Source organism: Platalea leucorodia (genome assembly GCF_965183815.1).
Source record: "Platalea leucorodia genome assembly, chromosome: 1".
Taxonomy (NCBI): Eukaryota; Metazoa; Chordata; class Aves; order Pelecaniformes; family Threskiornithidae; genus Platalea; species Platalea leucorodia.
In genome coordinates, this window is record NC_138823.1 from 94412471 (window position 1) to 94428353 (window position 15883).

At 38.7% G+C, this 15883-nt stretch overlaps 1 protein-coding gene across 1 annotated transcript in view; it reads right to left on the reverse strand.

Annotated features, from left to right (window-relative positions):
• The window catches only part of LYRM4 (LYR motif containing 4), a 100165-nt gene that overhangs the window by 72094 nt on the left and 12188 nt on the right, over window positions 1-15883 (reverse strand). Inside the window, 1 exon segment of the mRNA XM_082325136.1 lies at window positions 4071-4191. Coding sequence (XP_082181262.1) covers window positions 4071-4191 — 121 coding nt within the window.

Below are 15883 nucleotides of genomic sequence, written 5' to 3' on the forward strand. Positions count from 1 at the left end.
ACTCACGCGTCAAAAAATTATCTTGATAAACTAATTTTCTTTTATCAGATTATCTTCTGTTAAAAAGTTCCGTTGTCTATTATGTTACTATGTGTGTTACTGTCTGTTACTCCTGCAAACATATAAGATAAACACATACACCCTTCCAAAACTGAATGCAGCACGATTATACTTTGTCTGGAAAAGTTCTAGAAGTGTGACACATAAGAGAGACTTCAACGTAAGTTTCTCTCTTTTAGCAGCGTTAAAAATGGGAAGTTGTGTCAGACTCTTTAATATTCCTTACTTTTCAAGCATATTTTTCCTGAAATTCTTACATGGCATGATATCAAAATGCGATCCAATTTAAAACTACTTTAAAACTACTTTAGCTTTAGCAGATTGGTGGGAGAAACCCCTTAAATAGCTGAGATTTGAAACAACAAACAAGCAAGGAAAACCCTGCAGCTTTAGCAATAACTGAGGCCATTCTGCATTATTCTGCTATGTCCCAGTGACAAAGATACCTTCCAAGTAACAAATGCATAACAGAAAGATAGGTACTTAATGTCGTTTGTTTGACAACAGTTTAATTATAATATATTTAAGATATTTGTATCAAACACTAGTTTTCTATGTTTGCAAAACTAAAACATATGGGGAGAGATTTTCATATTCTGAAAATTCAAGCAGTGTTATTCCAGGGAACTAGAACCCTACATGCCCTTTTTGCTTCTGAACATCTTCCCGGCTGAAAAATTCACACCTATATACAAAAAAATTTAAAGCAAGATGTATGCATTATGTGGTAAAGCGAAATGTGACTCTTAATGACTTCTCTCAATCTTGAATCAAGAAAGATTTCTTATAAAATTTCTTTGCCATTACTACAAAGTAGCAAAATGGAAAAAAAAAAAGTAGCAGATTAAAACGGTTCCGCTGGTGTAATGAAAAAAGCAGAATCCATGCTAAGAGAAAATAATAAATCTTGTCTAACTTTTTATTGCTGTCATTTTCTTGAACGAAGAATTAAATTCACAACATTTTACCAGTGCAAAATACAGGCCAGTATATGAAACAGTTACCTATTGTTCACGTACAAGCTTGTAAGAGATACTTGTGTACGTACAGGCACGTGTATGTTTATGTACGATCAAAATGTTCACTAGCAACCAATGAATGCAAAATGTCCTTAAGCCCAATTACTCCTTTACAAAGGAGAGTGAGTGGGTATACCAGTCAGAGATTAACCAAGCCGGCCTGCTCTTCCTTCTCTTCCCAAGGCAGCTGAAAGACCTATCTGATGCTGAGAAAACTATCTGATGCTAAAAGAAAACTTCATAAAATTTGCAAGGCAAGACCTACACCCTAGAAGGAAGAGAGTCTGCCCTGTCAAGAGTCTGGTTTAGAGAAATGTTATCTTTTTTCAGGGTCTACAGTAACAAGGTAATCTGGGTGTTCACAGGACTCAGACAGGTGAGAGAAGTTTTATTTTAAAATCTGTTTCAGACCTATTATGGGTCAGATGAGTCAGTAGAACCATGTTTTGTTGAAAGAAAAGCTGGAAAGCTTTTATTTTAACAAGATGTAACCACCATCTGACTTAGAACTGCCTTTTATTATTTAGGCTCATAGAACCAGCAAGAGCCAAATCCTACCCACATCAAGTCAGGGTACCCCAAACATTAAGATACTACAAATCAGTGTTCTCATTTTAGCATCCCAGATACATATTTATAAAGCCAGAACAATATCTCCCACCTATTTCAAGAGCTTCGATACTTTGAAATTGAACTCTTTTCAGAAAAAGGAAGTACTTGCTATTATAAAAGAGTTGTGCCAAGTAGGTCCTAGTTAAGATATTTTAAAATAACAAAAATAAATTTAGCATACTTCAGTCATCCATTTCATGGCAAAACAGTTACTGTGGTAGCCTCACTAATGTTTTCCTGATTTATCAAAGATATAATGTTTACATTCTTTCTTACAACCATCACAGAGCATTTTCTGACATGCTGACAGGAATTTATCTTAGCCACAATCTGGAAGAGATTTTCTGTAGCATTTTAATACTGGAGATCCCACGTCCACAAATTGTTACTTCTTTGATGCAGGTTTCTGTAAGTGGCAGAATTTGACCCTGTGCATTCTTGTCTTTTGCCACCCCCTGTGATGGATGCACTCCTCCTGTTCAAAGTAACAGAACTTTGGTCCAGGCAGACGCTCAGCAAGCAGGCCTAACCGAAGTTAGTCCTATTGTGTGAGGCTATCAGTGAGAACCCAGCACCAAAGCAAAAAAAAAAAAACCAAACAAACCCAAACCAGTTTGGCTGGAGACTGGGCTGATAAGTGGCCGAAATTGCATTAACACAGCAGAAAATCTGACTACAAATCAACCACTTTATGCTATAAATATCTGCAGCCATCAGGGTCCATTGAGCATTTCCTCCACAGCAGCTGGCTGCGTGGCGGTGATCTCCCCTTGAGTAGGGATGCCTCTCAAGGTTACCCTCGAGGCTGAGACCCCTTACCTGACACCACACATCAATGGGTTGGTAAGTGACATTTTTTGCATGCATGTAACATTTAAGATACATATAGTGAGCTCAAGCGATAATCTTTGTATCCCATACTAACTTTAAGTGTAGAAAATAGCAGAGTATTGACCACCAATCCATCTGTACTTATTAAATATTTCACATACCTAAATTTAGTGATTAGAACTCAATAAACTAAGTACTAGGTCAGATCTGTCTGAGTGATCTCAGACTCTTCTCCTGTGATATCCTCTCCTTCATTATCTTTTCCAGCCTCTAATACTTCCCTGGAGAATATTGGATATCAAGGCTCTCCAAGATGAAACCTCAAAAAGAAGAGCTGAAAATGCTACTCATCACCTACAGATATGAGAAAAAACACCCCAACATTTAAATATAATTGCATTGAATCAATCCAATCAGAATTGCTTCTTCAAGAAACACTTTTAAAATACAAACATAGCAGTATTTGGGTTAAAAAAAGATAGCAAAGCTATGGTAGCACAAAACAACACCTGTTCCTGGGAGAAGACATTCCAAAGAAATTATTTAGCTTACACCAAAATATTCATACTTAATTCCCAAATCAAAGGGCCCAGCTTCCTACTGAAATAAGAATCCAGCTAACTGACCTGCTGGTTGTTAAAAGATTCATGTTAAAACAGATCATGGAGAAACAGGTGCACATATTAATTCGATATTTGATACAAGTACTACTGAGCTCTGACCGGTGTCAGTAAGTGCAGATTTTGCAAGGAGGGACAGCTTAAGCATTGCAAGTGCCCTTGGAGAGTTCAGGCATAGAAGCTTGCTTTCTTCAAATTTCCAGTGGTCAGTGTAGATAGACAGTGGCTATGTATGAGAAGTACAAAGTACTTCAACTTCATTGAATGTTTGACAAAGTATAATTCATTTCTAAATAATAAGGTACCCAGTGGAAGGAACAGAGATGCTATAATTGCTACTCAGACAAGGTCAGAGAAAAATATTGCCAGCGACTCAACTTTTTCCAAAGAAAAATCTATCACTCTGCTTGGACACATTTAGCCAGCATTTACTTAATTCACTTTAGGATTTTCTTGTTCTGCTACTGTTCTAACACTGTATCTGGAGGTGGGGAAAAACAAACACAGAAGGCAAGACTATTCAGTGTGTGTGTCACAGCCACTCTTCTAAACCTAGGATGAAAGGAGGAAAGCATGAGGAAAGGAATCTAATACACATGAGCTAGAGGAAACAGATTCAAAGGAAAATGAGGGCAGAACAGAGAAGCATAGTGAAGAGATAGTAAAACAAACAGCAGAAAAGGTACCAGAAGAGCATATAAACTTTTGACAGCAAGGCCTGTTCCAGTTAATGGAACAAACATCCTTAATTTCCCTATTGCAACCATCATGGATAAACGGACGTTTCCCACCCTCTCAAACTCACATACAAATAGTTACTCTTCATCCAGAGATGTTTTGAGCAAGGATCTATTTTTTCCATCTGTAGTGGCATAAGACAGTTAACTGAGGAGTGTACAACTCTTAGATAAAATGATAATAAACATACCTGCCGATGAATAACCTCTAGGTTTGCTTTGGCTTTATTCACTAGTTCTTCTATTTTTTCAGAATCCTTTACATTCTTGTTTTCTCTGAAGGCATCTCTTATCCTTCTGATGGCATACGTTCTAAACACAAACAATAAGGAAATGTGTATTCATAGATGTGCCACAGTTTACGACATTTCAACATTCTTTAAAACACGTTGATCTTTAAAAATAAATATACATACACATACATATATATTTTGCCCAGTTTTATGCATATATCTTTTTATTCAGAGTCTTGTCTTGCCTGAGTTGAAACAGTGGCCAAATTCTTTAACTAAAAAAGTGGTTTTATTAGAAGTTATTGTAGAACAATTTCATATTTCACACATCAGTCCAGTCCTTACTGCTTGTTATTGCTCTAAACATACTGTTGGATGTCTGGCATGGATACTGCAAAGCTCAAGAACATAACAAAGAGCCCAAGGACAAAAACAATCATCCCCCAAATTATTCTGAATCATGCCACTATTCTTATTCTGCATATTCTAAATGTCATTGAGCTAACCACTAAATACATTATACATTATTACTAGTTCTGACTTTGTAATCTAGCAGTCAACAAAGGTAGACCTATCGTCCAACCACAACAAAAAGGGCTCCTTCCCTGGCACCCCTTCCCTCTCCTGACAAAGTCCTCAGTCCAATACCTCCTCATCCATTTCCCCACTACGAAGCAATAACCAGACACGATCTCTGCAAGCAGGAAGAGGTTATGATCTCTGCTTTCAGAGAGGAAGGTCCAAAGCTGCAGCTGTCTCCGAATCTCCCCCCTTTCTTTTCAACCCAGTAAAGAACCTTTATGCAGTCTGTACTGTACTGCTCAATAAAAAATAGGGCCAATTTCAATATTAAAATATAATTTTCAGACCGAGCAGTAGATACTTTCACTACACACGTGCTTGGGAGAAGGAGAAATGGCAGTAAACTGATCCTGCTCAGCTATCTTGATAGTGTCCCACTTCTCTACCACCACATCATATCAGTATCATTTTTACTACAGAAAGTAAAACCCTATGTGCAGCACTGGAAGGAAAAACAAGGCTGCTGCAAACACCACAAATAGTGTAATATTTCAACAACCTTTTTCAATCTCGTATAAAAGTGAAACACGAGACACAAAATTGTCTGAAACACGATCATAAAAAACTCCAAAGACGATGTTGAAAAATGAAAATATTGGGGGAGGAGACTGAGGAGGGGAGAAGTAAAAGAGGAAAGATGAATAGCCAGCGGCACTCCGTACCATTAGATGGTGCTATCCAGCTCCTAATGCAGCCTCCACCAGCCAAGCGGCATATTTTCTCTTTGAGCTCATAAATAATACATTTCAGTCTCAGGAATCAGGATGGTTATGGAGTGCCACCCTGCTGCCGCACACTGGCAGATGGTGCGTGCTTTTAATTAGGGCCTGTTCACCTATAATGTGACACTGGGGTGCGTGAGCGAGTGAGTGTGCGTTTGTATGTGTGAAGTTAATAGAATGTATTAAATATGTAAGCTCATTCTCATCTGCAGCTGCTGTCCTAGCAAGATTTGAAGGGGAAGCTGCTTATTTCTTCTAGAAAAGAAACAACCCCAAATCATTAAGATGCAGTGTAATTTTGTTGCTTGATAACAGATGGATTTCAAATCACCCCAGACACATACATAGGGTTAAACCGTGCAGAAACATGTAATATTTTCTTCAAGAAAGGAAGGGTTTCCAAAAGATACAAAGACCTAATATATATATATATATATATATATTTTTTTTTTTTAGCTTAAAAGAAAAAACAACAACAACAAACATCAAGTACCCATTATTGGCTACAAGTCTTTCAAAATGCAATACAAATGAGTAAATGCTATCTACATAAAAAAGATAGATGGGACTAAAACAAACTCTTGTTCAGTATAACACCTACAGACTGGTTTTTTTGTTTTGTACATATTGTGCATTAATTGTTCCATTTTCTCTCTCTTCCTCTCCTTACACCCAACAGTTGTTGAGAAAGAAAAGATATGTACTTAGAAAACATCATCAGACCAGTTTTTACCTGTAGTCAGAAGGTTGCACTGTTTTTTCCTTTTACAATTTCTTTAAACCTTTATGAACATTAACACCCAGATGAAGTTATTTTACATAGGCTTTAACACAATCTTAATTCTACAGCTCAATCAATACATCTCCAGTATTCTCTAAACACGCTTCAAAGACTAGCTCTATATCCTAGTACTACTCTTTAATAAGGTTACATTGAAATTCAATATATCACTTAAAATAAGGATGAGCTGAACTCAAAGCTCAAACCCAATACTATGACTGTAAAACATCCTTTCTTCCCCACTGAGAGATGCAAGGGGAACATTTCTCCAATACTCAAATTCTTTCAAAATTACGTAAAAAGTGTTAAGTCAAGATATAAACAGGCAGTTTTGGGGTTTTTTTTGTTTGTTTGTTTGTTTGTTTTTTAAAGAACAGCTTTTTATATGCAACAACAGTTGTGAGCAGTGTGAATTCCAAACCTCAATACTCTCCACACTTTGAGAGTTTCTGAACTGAGTATGTACTAAAAGCTAATACTAACATTACGGCTGCGATATTGCTGCAAGTCCACGAACAACTGATCTCTTTTGAAAGTACAGTAACGTGTAGCAACATATAGTAAAGATACATGTGCTATGAAAAGAACATGTTCCTTCACACACATATCTTTTGTTTTTTTTTTTTAGAGCACTACTCCAAAGATCTTCTGGCTGATGAACAGACTGGTCAGCTGATCAGCTACTCTAATGGTGTGTTTTTTCAGTTCAATAAGCATAAACACCAAAACCAATCATGTACCATTTGAAGGCACAGCTTGAAATGTCAGTGGCAGAGAATATAAGGCTATCTTCATAAAACTTTGCAACATTAACCTAAAAGAAGCACTATGTGAAGACAGAGTGACAGATAAAAAACATACTGGCAAGTGAAATGGTTGCTGTACCTTACGGATGATTATTTACCCAAGCTGGCACAAAGGAACTGAGGCCATACAGCACTGCAACAAGTTTAAGCCAATGCAAGTGAAGTGGAGCTGCTGCAATTTTGCCACCATCCCTGGTAGGCACAAACCCTCCCTCTGCCTCCTTCAGACCAGCACAGCCAGTCTGATATTTGGCCCTGTGGTGAGCCAGTCCGACTTGGTAACCTGACAGAAGGCCAACCTACTAAAAGAGTTAACTTCTTTTTTTTGTTGTTTTGAGATTTTTCTGGATTAGCAAGCTCCATCGGCTCTGCGTGGGAGTGGATGAGCATTAGCACTGAGGAGGAGGGAATACAGCAGTACTGATTTAGATGGATACAGTTTGCGACAGACCTCACTCAGAGAGGCCAAGCAAGTCGCATGAGGAAAGTGGACTCTTCAGCGAGAAGGTACCAAGCAAGCTCTCCAGAGAAACAGAGTGGGAAAGCAATTCTGCATGCAGTACATTCAAACAGCTCCTATAGACCTCCGGGAAAGGTCCTAGGAATGCAACAGTGTTCATTAAGAAACATCATTGCAAATGAAAACTCAAGTTGCATTTCACAATCTACTATTTTTCTCACCATTCTTTGGAAACAGATACTAAAAAATGGCTGAAAGATGCAACGAGGCATTTTCTTTTCTTTTTGTCATCCAAGCACACTGAAATTTTAACAGATAACACCTTTGATTTTGTCTTCTGCAAAGACCTTCTAGCGAGCTAGTGACAGCAGGACCCAAGCAAGAGTGTACAGTTGAATATTTTCACTCAGCACTCTCTTCCTTATGCACACTCAAAACACTTTTCGTGATCCCTACTTACGTGCATCTGTCACACAGTTAACTCCCAATTAAATCAAAAGTATGTACTCAATGCGTAACAGACTCAGTGTGATGGCTCCAAACCAAAGCCGTTGCAGGTGGATGGCTATGCAAGGTAACAGATGCACATCAGTAGAAAACAGAAAGCGTGGTTGGGGGTTAATGTGAGAACAACGCTGGGGCCAAAACATTACCACAGACTCACAGGGAATGGGCACTACCTGCTAATGTTAAGAGACAACAATGCCCCCAAATAACAGTAAAAAATACAGAACTACAGTTAGAAAACAGTCTTTTTCCTAATACTCAGTCATTCATCTCTACCTTCAAAGAATTCATCTTTTTCCTTCCCTGAAGCACAACTGAAAACCTAACATATGTGCTCATAAAAAATGAAGCCTACAAGAAGTGAAGTCTGACACAATGGCTTGTCCTGGGTTTAGCTGGGATAGAGTTAATTTTCTTCCTAGTAGCTGGTATAGTGCTGGGTTTTGGATTTAGTATGAGAATAATGTTGATAACAAACTGATGGTTTAGCTGTTGCTGAGCAGTGCTTACACTAGTCAAGGACTTTTCAGCTTCTCACATTGCCCTGCCAGCAAGGAGGCTGGAGGTGCACCAGAAGCTGCGAGGGGACACAGCCAGGACAGCTGACCCAAACTGGCCAAAGGGCTATGCCGTACCGTATGATGTCATGCTGAACAAAAAACTGGTGAGGCTGGCTGGGGCGGCAGGGCTGCTGCTTGGGAACTGACTGGGCATCAGTCAGCAGGTGATGAGCAATTGCATTGTGCATCACTTGTTTTTTATATTCTTTTATCATTATTTTCCCTTTCTTTTCTGTCCTATTAAATTGTCTTTATCTCAACCCACGAGTTTTATCTTTTTTCCGATTTTCTCTCCCCCATCCCACTGGGCAGGGGAAGCAAGCAAACGGCTGTGTGGTATTTACCTGCCTGCCAGGTCAAGGGAAAATGAAATCACAATAGCGGTACTTCAGAAAATAATAGCTGCTTGGGGATTTAGATACTTTTATTTCAAAATGTTTACTTATGAAAATAAAAAAAATCCGTTTCCTTTTCAAGTCTTCACTCTCATATCTTTGTGCTCTGCTGAACTAGAGTGTAAGAAAAGAAGCTGGAACACCACACAGACGTACTTGCTTTTAAGTACACAGTACTATGCCTTCAAAATAAACCTGGCTAAGCAATGTTTTTCTCAGCACCACTTTGCATTTACCAGTATCAAAACATGCGAAAGGTTTACGTCATCTTTCCAAGACAGCTTTACAAACATGTTGGCATCTTGTCTTTGCGATTGTGAACAAATACAATGTATTAACGTATCACATGACAGTTATAGGCAACGTACTGCAAAACATAACAGCTATTACAAATTGTAAGTCATTGAGCATGTATGCAAAGATAGAAGAGGAGGATTGTGGTATACAACCTGTGCAAGCAAAACACGTTACAAGGGAAGAGGCCAGCAGGTTAAAATATTCAAGACTTTCAAAAAAGGTATAAAGTAAAATGCATTTTTCCTTCTTAGCTTAAGTTTATTTAATAAATTAAGGCAAGTGATCAGTAGCCAACCTCTAGGAAGCCCACTGTGGTTAATAATTCTGAAATGAAGTATATGACGCTTTTATTTAATGACACAACATGCAAAAGTGAGATATTGATTTACAATACAGTAATATTATACCAAGTGAGGGATCCTTTTTATAAAAGGTCATCATTTCCTTTCACTAACTATATTTTCCTACCACTTCTCCCTTCCAATTAACATCTACTAACTTACGGTAACAACAGCATGAATTTTCAGAATTTCCCACTATGACTAGCAAAATGTGCACCAGATGAGGTTTGTCTAACTGAATTTTCAGAATTACATATAATTTAAAAATGGAAAGTTTTTATAATAAAAAATATCTGCAGAAAAATCATTTTAGCTTACCTTCATCTTTTATTAGCGTTAGTGAGAATGTCTCCATGTATTGAGTTACTTCAGAGGGAATTATTATTTATATATCTATGCTTAGACATACATATTTCCATATATATGTATGTATTTACATTATTTTTTCCTCTATAAAGGTCTCATTAAAAGACACCAATAAAGGTGAGGCAAAAGCTGCATGCAATTACCATTTAATACTAAAAAAAGAAACATTTGGCAACAGATATGTGTATGAGACTGAGAGGTAAGAACTTCATAGGGAAGTAGCTGTGACTTGTCTAATTAAACACAGGACCAACAGAAGGGTGTGGATGCAATGTTTTATCAGCAGCACTGCCACCTCAAGTTACAGCACAACAACAACGACACCTGCCTGTTTTCCAAAATCAAAGCAAAGCCTATTCCTGGAACTAGGATTTGCTTGGGGGAGTGGAGGTGGTGGCTGGAAGATAGGAGGGGAGGAGAGAAGAGTAAAGAAACAGAACAATTACATTGTTGGTTAACCCATTATTATTTCCTTGAATTTTCTAATCAGAGTCCCTAGACAGTCTTCACAAAAAGCCTATAGAATGAAACCCACAAGCCACTACTTGGTTCCTCTGCTAATATACAAAATATGAGTTCCAGTGGAATTGACAAGAAATACGTCAGGAAGAGAAGAGCACTACAGGTACTTTATGAGAGAGGATTATGCCAAAAGAAGAGAGGAGAGGGATAAAAATTGATGAACATTAGAAAACACACTCGAGAGCTGGTGACTGTGACCCAGTGCATACCATACAGGCTGTATAATCAGATACAAGGATTTGTAACTTATTTCTAAAGCAAATCTTGCTACTTTGTGTCCGATATCTCAAACTTCAAATAAAACCTTCAGCATTCTCCCACAAGCTGCCCTAGATGAGAAAGAGAAAAAGCTTCTAATATGCGTGTCTATTTCAAAAGAGTTTGCTTTCATTTTCTTTAATCAATCTAAAAACTGAAAATGCCTCCCCACATTTTGAGAGAGAGAGAGAGAGAGAGAGAGAGAGAGAGAGACTTGTGGCTGTTTTTAGGAAAGGGCTTTTTTTTCCTGACTGTATCCTTTCATCAGTTTGTACTTCTACTGATTTCAAAGAAGAGAGCATGGATGACCACCTGATCAACAGGATCACAGAAAGATTCATGTTGGAAAGCAGCTTGGGAGGTCTCCAGCCCCATCTCCTGCGCAAAGGAGTGTCAGCGATGGGATCAGACCAGGCTACTCACAGCTTTGCTCAGTCAGGTCTGGAAAACCAGGACGGTGACCGGACCAGCTCTCTGGGAAACATGCTCAATTGCTTGGCTGTCCTTGTGGGGAAAAAGCTTTTCCTTAAAGCCAGTCTGAAACCCTCTCTTCCTTCACTTTACATCTGCTGCCTCTTGTTCTCCCGACAGACACCTCTGGATGCGTTGAGGTACTGGCTGCTATTAGGTTCCCTCAATGTTGTTTCTTCTCAAGGCTGAACCAGCCCAGCTTCCTCAGCCTTGTCTCACAGGGCAAGTGCTTCAGCCCCCAACCACCTTGGTGGTTTCTGCTGAGCTTGCTTGAGGTTATCCATGTCTTTCCTCTATGGAGGGTGGGGTGAGGTCAAGATTGGATCCAGTACTCCAGATGTGGTCTAACAAGCACTGAGTAGAGGGGGATAAACCCTCAGTCTGCTGGCTGAGCAACTGTTGATACATCTCAGAATGCTCTTGGCCTTCCTTGCTGCCAGGGCACACAGCTGGCTGTCTGCTGGGATCCCTAGCCCCTTTTCGGCAGAGCTGCTCCCTGGCCAGTCAGTCCCCAGCCTGTTGTGTGACTGGGGCATCTCCTTCCCAGGTGTAGGACATTGCACTTGTCCTTACCGAATTTCACAAGGTTGTTGTTGGCCTTTTCCTTCAGGCTTCTGAGGCCCCTCTGGACTGTAGCCCTGCCCTTGAGCACACTGGCTCCCCAATTTGGTGCCATCTGCAAACTTAATAAGCAAGCACTATTACTTCCTCTGGGTCATTGATAAAGATGTGAAACAGGATGAGCCCCAGGATTAACCCCTGAAGACCTGTTAACTACCATCCTCTAAGTCCCGGCATCCTGCGCATGGTTGTCCACCCATCCAGACCGTAAGACCCTAACTTGGATACAAGAATGTTGTGGGAGTGTTGAAAGCCTCCCTGAAGTAGAGGTAAGCAACATCCACTGCTCTCCCCTTGTTCACAAATCCAGGCAATATTGTTAATCAGGTATGATTTACCCTCTGTTCCCAAACATCATCATCTTCATGTTCCCAGAACACTACCAGTGCTATTCATAGTTAACTGATTATTTCTGCAGTTCTTTGAAACATACATTTTTGTTGCTATACTTCTAAAAACAGTTATTGGCTTAATTCTAAGTGTAAAGAATCTCTGCAGAAGGGATTGCTTTTCAGAAGGTCAGGGTTAAAAGAAAAAAGGAAAGATGTCCAAATGAAAGCATTCTTTTAATCTTAATTGGAGTTGCAACTGCAATGTTATATTGCAGAAGAGGTTAAAAAAGAGGGTTACCAGTGAAGGACCCAATCGAACAAGTTGTTCAGTTAACGAGGTACTGGGCAAGGATGTGCTGCAGGAACTAGAAACGGAATTTGCCACAGATGAAAAGTGTCCTGATGGTCTGAAATGACAAATAGCTCTCTTCTAAGCTTTCACTGCGAAGACCCTGCCAACTGCTCACCAGGACACTCGGGTAGCTCAGCACTCCAATTACCAGGTGGGGAATGCCTTGAAACCACAAGTTCAAATCCTGACAAGGCTGATTTCTCTCTTCTTCCTTTTGAGGCAGATATATACCGTTCCATTTGCTGTGCTGCTATTTCTGAACAGTTCTTAAAAAAGGCCTGGCCTGCTGTGAATTACCATTACAAATTCCATTATACTTTTCTGGAAAGATTAGAGTTTTAGTCCAAAGCTGTGGCCAAAATTTCTCTCTTCAGCATGGCTAGCCGTTACCTTCCATTCTAAGAAGAGACTTAGTTTAGCTTGTGACTTGGGTACCCTGAAGATGGCTATCCCCAGAGGTATTCCGCCTCTTGGGGATGGTAACTGTTTATTTAGAAACCCACTGGGTGCTAAGCAGCCTTGCTGGATGCAAGTATTTCCCACTTGTCAATGGAAAATGATTTGTCTTTGATGAAACAATAGCGCCTAGTTTTTTTTTAATTAAGCAGCAAGGTATAAAGCCTTGGGATATTCTAACTTCTTAGACTGCAGTGTGGTTGGTCTGGATGATGATGAGATTTTGATAGGATGTTTCTGAAGCACAGCATTATTTCTGAAACTAAAGATTTAGATTTACTAAATATCTAGTTACAGTACCCATATTATTCTTTTAATATGGAAATAACAAAAATGCCAATTCCTTAGAAGAGGGATTGAGTACCAGAAGTATGTTGAAAGCATACAGTTTTAAAATAATAACCAAGATATTTTGACTTACGAAAGACTTCAAGAAACAGTTCTCTAAAGGTTATCTGAGGTGAAGCTTTGTTGGTCATTTTGACAGGCTAGTAATTTTGAGCGTACAGAACAGACTCCTAACAAAGTTTTACTTTGCAAAAGCAATCCTTGGATTCTAGTAATAAAGACAATTAATTTTGCCTCTTCATTTTTGCTCGAGTAAACCTGCACTTTTTGAGAAAGAAGAATTTAAGCATCACAGGTCCAAAATGAATCTAGGAAAAGAATTACATTGAAATTAGATAGGATCCAGTCATCTCATGACAAAGACAACAATAAACCACAAATATAATTTATTAAACAATCCATATGAAGCGACAGACCACCCATTCTGTCTGCTTATAGACAACACACTAGAAGTTACAGGATTTGGAATATAGGAGTTATTCTCCAAACTTTATCCTCTCATCCATTTCTGTCAGCTTTACAGCTTATCCAAAAAATCTTTGTTTCTTATAACTCAGATAGTAGTGACAAACATCCCCCACTGGACCTCCCATCACCATATGGCTCAATGACCTTCCCTCATTTATAGCAAAGCACTGCATGTTTAGTTTAGCAAATCTGCAACATCAATTTTGACAACAATGATGGATATTTGAAATTACAATCTAATACTTAGCAGCATAGAAAATTCTAATATATGCAAAGCTTATTAGTCAAATCTAGAGCCTAAAAAAATCAATTTGGAATGCATAACACAAAATCACCATCCTACTTTGTGCATACAACAGAGTACTAAATATTATTTTTAGACATTTGGGATTGTAAATATAGTGCCTTTGGACAATACATGAAATGTTTCAGGAAGCTCAGATACAGACTACTGTGATTATGTTACCAGAGGCTCAGAAAAAAAAAATAAATGCAGGTTGTTTTGTACACTATGAATGTTACCTAAGGCACAGAAAAATCAAGTGAACTACATCTTTCCTTTTGTATTTTTTCTATTTAATTCGTTACAGGATATGGAAGTCTTCACAAGCTTTACAGATGATAACACTAGCACAAAGGAAATGGGGGCTGAAAACCTCAGCCTCAGCCAAAAGTGGAACAGTAACTCAAATACAATGGGTACAAACTCTGGGTGTCACTTCATCCCCACGGGAAATCAGAGGCAGCTTCTTTCACGATAAAAGAGCAGAAGGAACCATGGGTGAACAGAGGCAAGGTCTGAAGGGAAAAGAATATCTTGCTTGGCAAAGCTGAGTGACTGGTTCACTCACAGACCGTGTCAAAGAGGCAGATTTGAGGGTTTGAGGCAGGCACAGCTGATCTTCATCCACATAAACTACACAGAACCTCTATACCTCTATGCACCAGAACTGTCCACCACCACTTTCCACACTGTATGGCTCTCCACTCCTTGTACCTCCCAGGTGCTATCAGCACAAACAAACACTGAAAAAAGCCAGTCCCTTTGCAGGCCAGTTATGGAACAACATGCCCACAGCTCTTGATCTTTGGAGCATAACGATGATCAGCTAAGGCATACCCGAGACCTCCGCTAGCTCCAGTAAAATAAATTCAGCTTCTCAGGACCTATATGCCCTACATATCTTTCTGGAGTCCAGAAGTAACACATGAATCCAAGTAATACTAAACCCTAAGTGAAGTAATACAACATTCTTGAAAGCTACTTCACATAAAAGAAAAAATATTTTCATATTATTTTTCCCACAGTTACTCTAAAAAAATCAATGTAGGATGGATGATCTATCTGCCAATTATGAAACTAAGAGCATCTACCAGCCAAAATGGTTTTTTTGTGCTTTGTATGGCCTCCACCTCTAAAATTGTGGTGCGTACACTCTTACTCTCCAAACTGTAGATCCCAGCATACAGTGCAATACTTTGATCCAATCAGACCATATATAATTTAATGAGATTAAATTTAAGACTTAAGCTATACTATTCCAGCAAACAGAAGTCATTGAACAAACCTGCCGACAGATCTGTGCACTGAAGCAGTTTAACCACTGTAACAGAAAGGGAGATCAGAAATATTCAGAAAGACAAAGAGAGAGATTTTTTCTTTCTCCAAGAAGAGAAATATTGACAAAGTATTGTCTTTTAATCTAGTCAAGCCTAAGCATGTTAAGTTCAGATGTTAAAATTTAAAGGTGAAGATAAAGCTAAGGGAAAGGTCAGTAGTTTTAAAGAGTTTTCCAGTCAACCTCTTAACACTCTCTCTTAGAGGCTTACACTATGAAGGAAAAAAAAAATCACCTTATTCTATTTCTATAATATCTATCTATCTATATATTCTATTGAACAAGAGTAAGTTCAGACTGGTACATTTATATATCACAAAAGGTTCTGCATTTCAAGCCAAAAATGTGTTACCAAAAAACCTAGATAGTACTTAATAGCTAATTTAAAGTCACAATATTCACTCACATCAGTGATAGTAGCACTTTTTGTCCTTTACGAGTAAGACAAAAACCCAAAACCATACAGCAAATACCAACTCCTTTCCCTCCCATAAGCACATAGCTGTA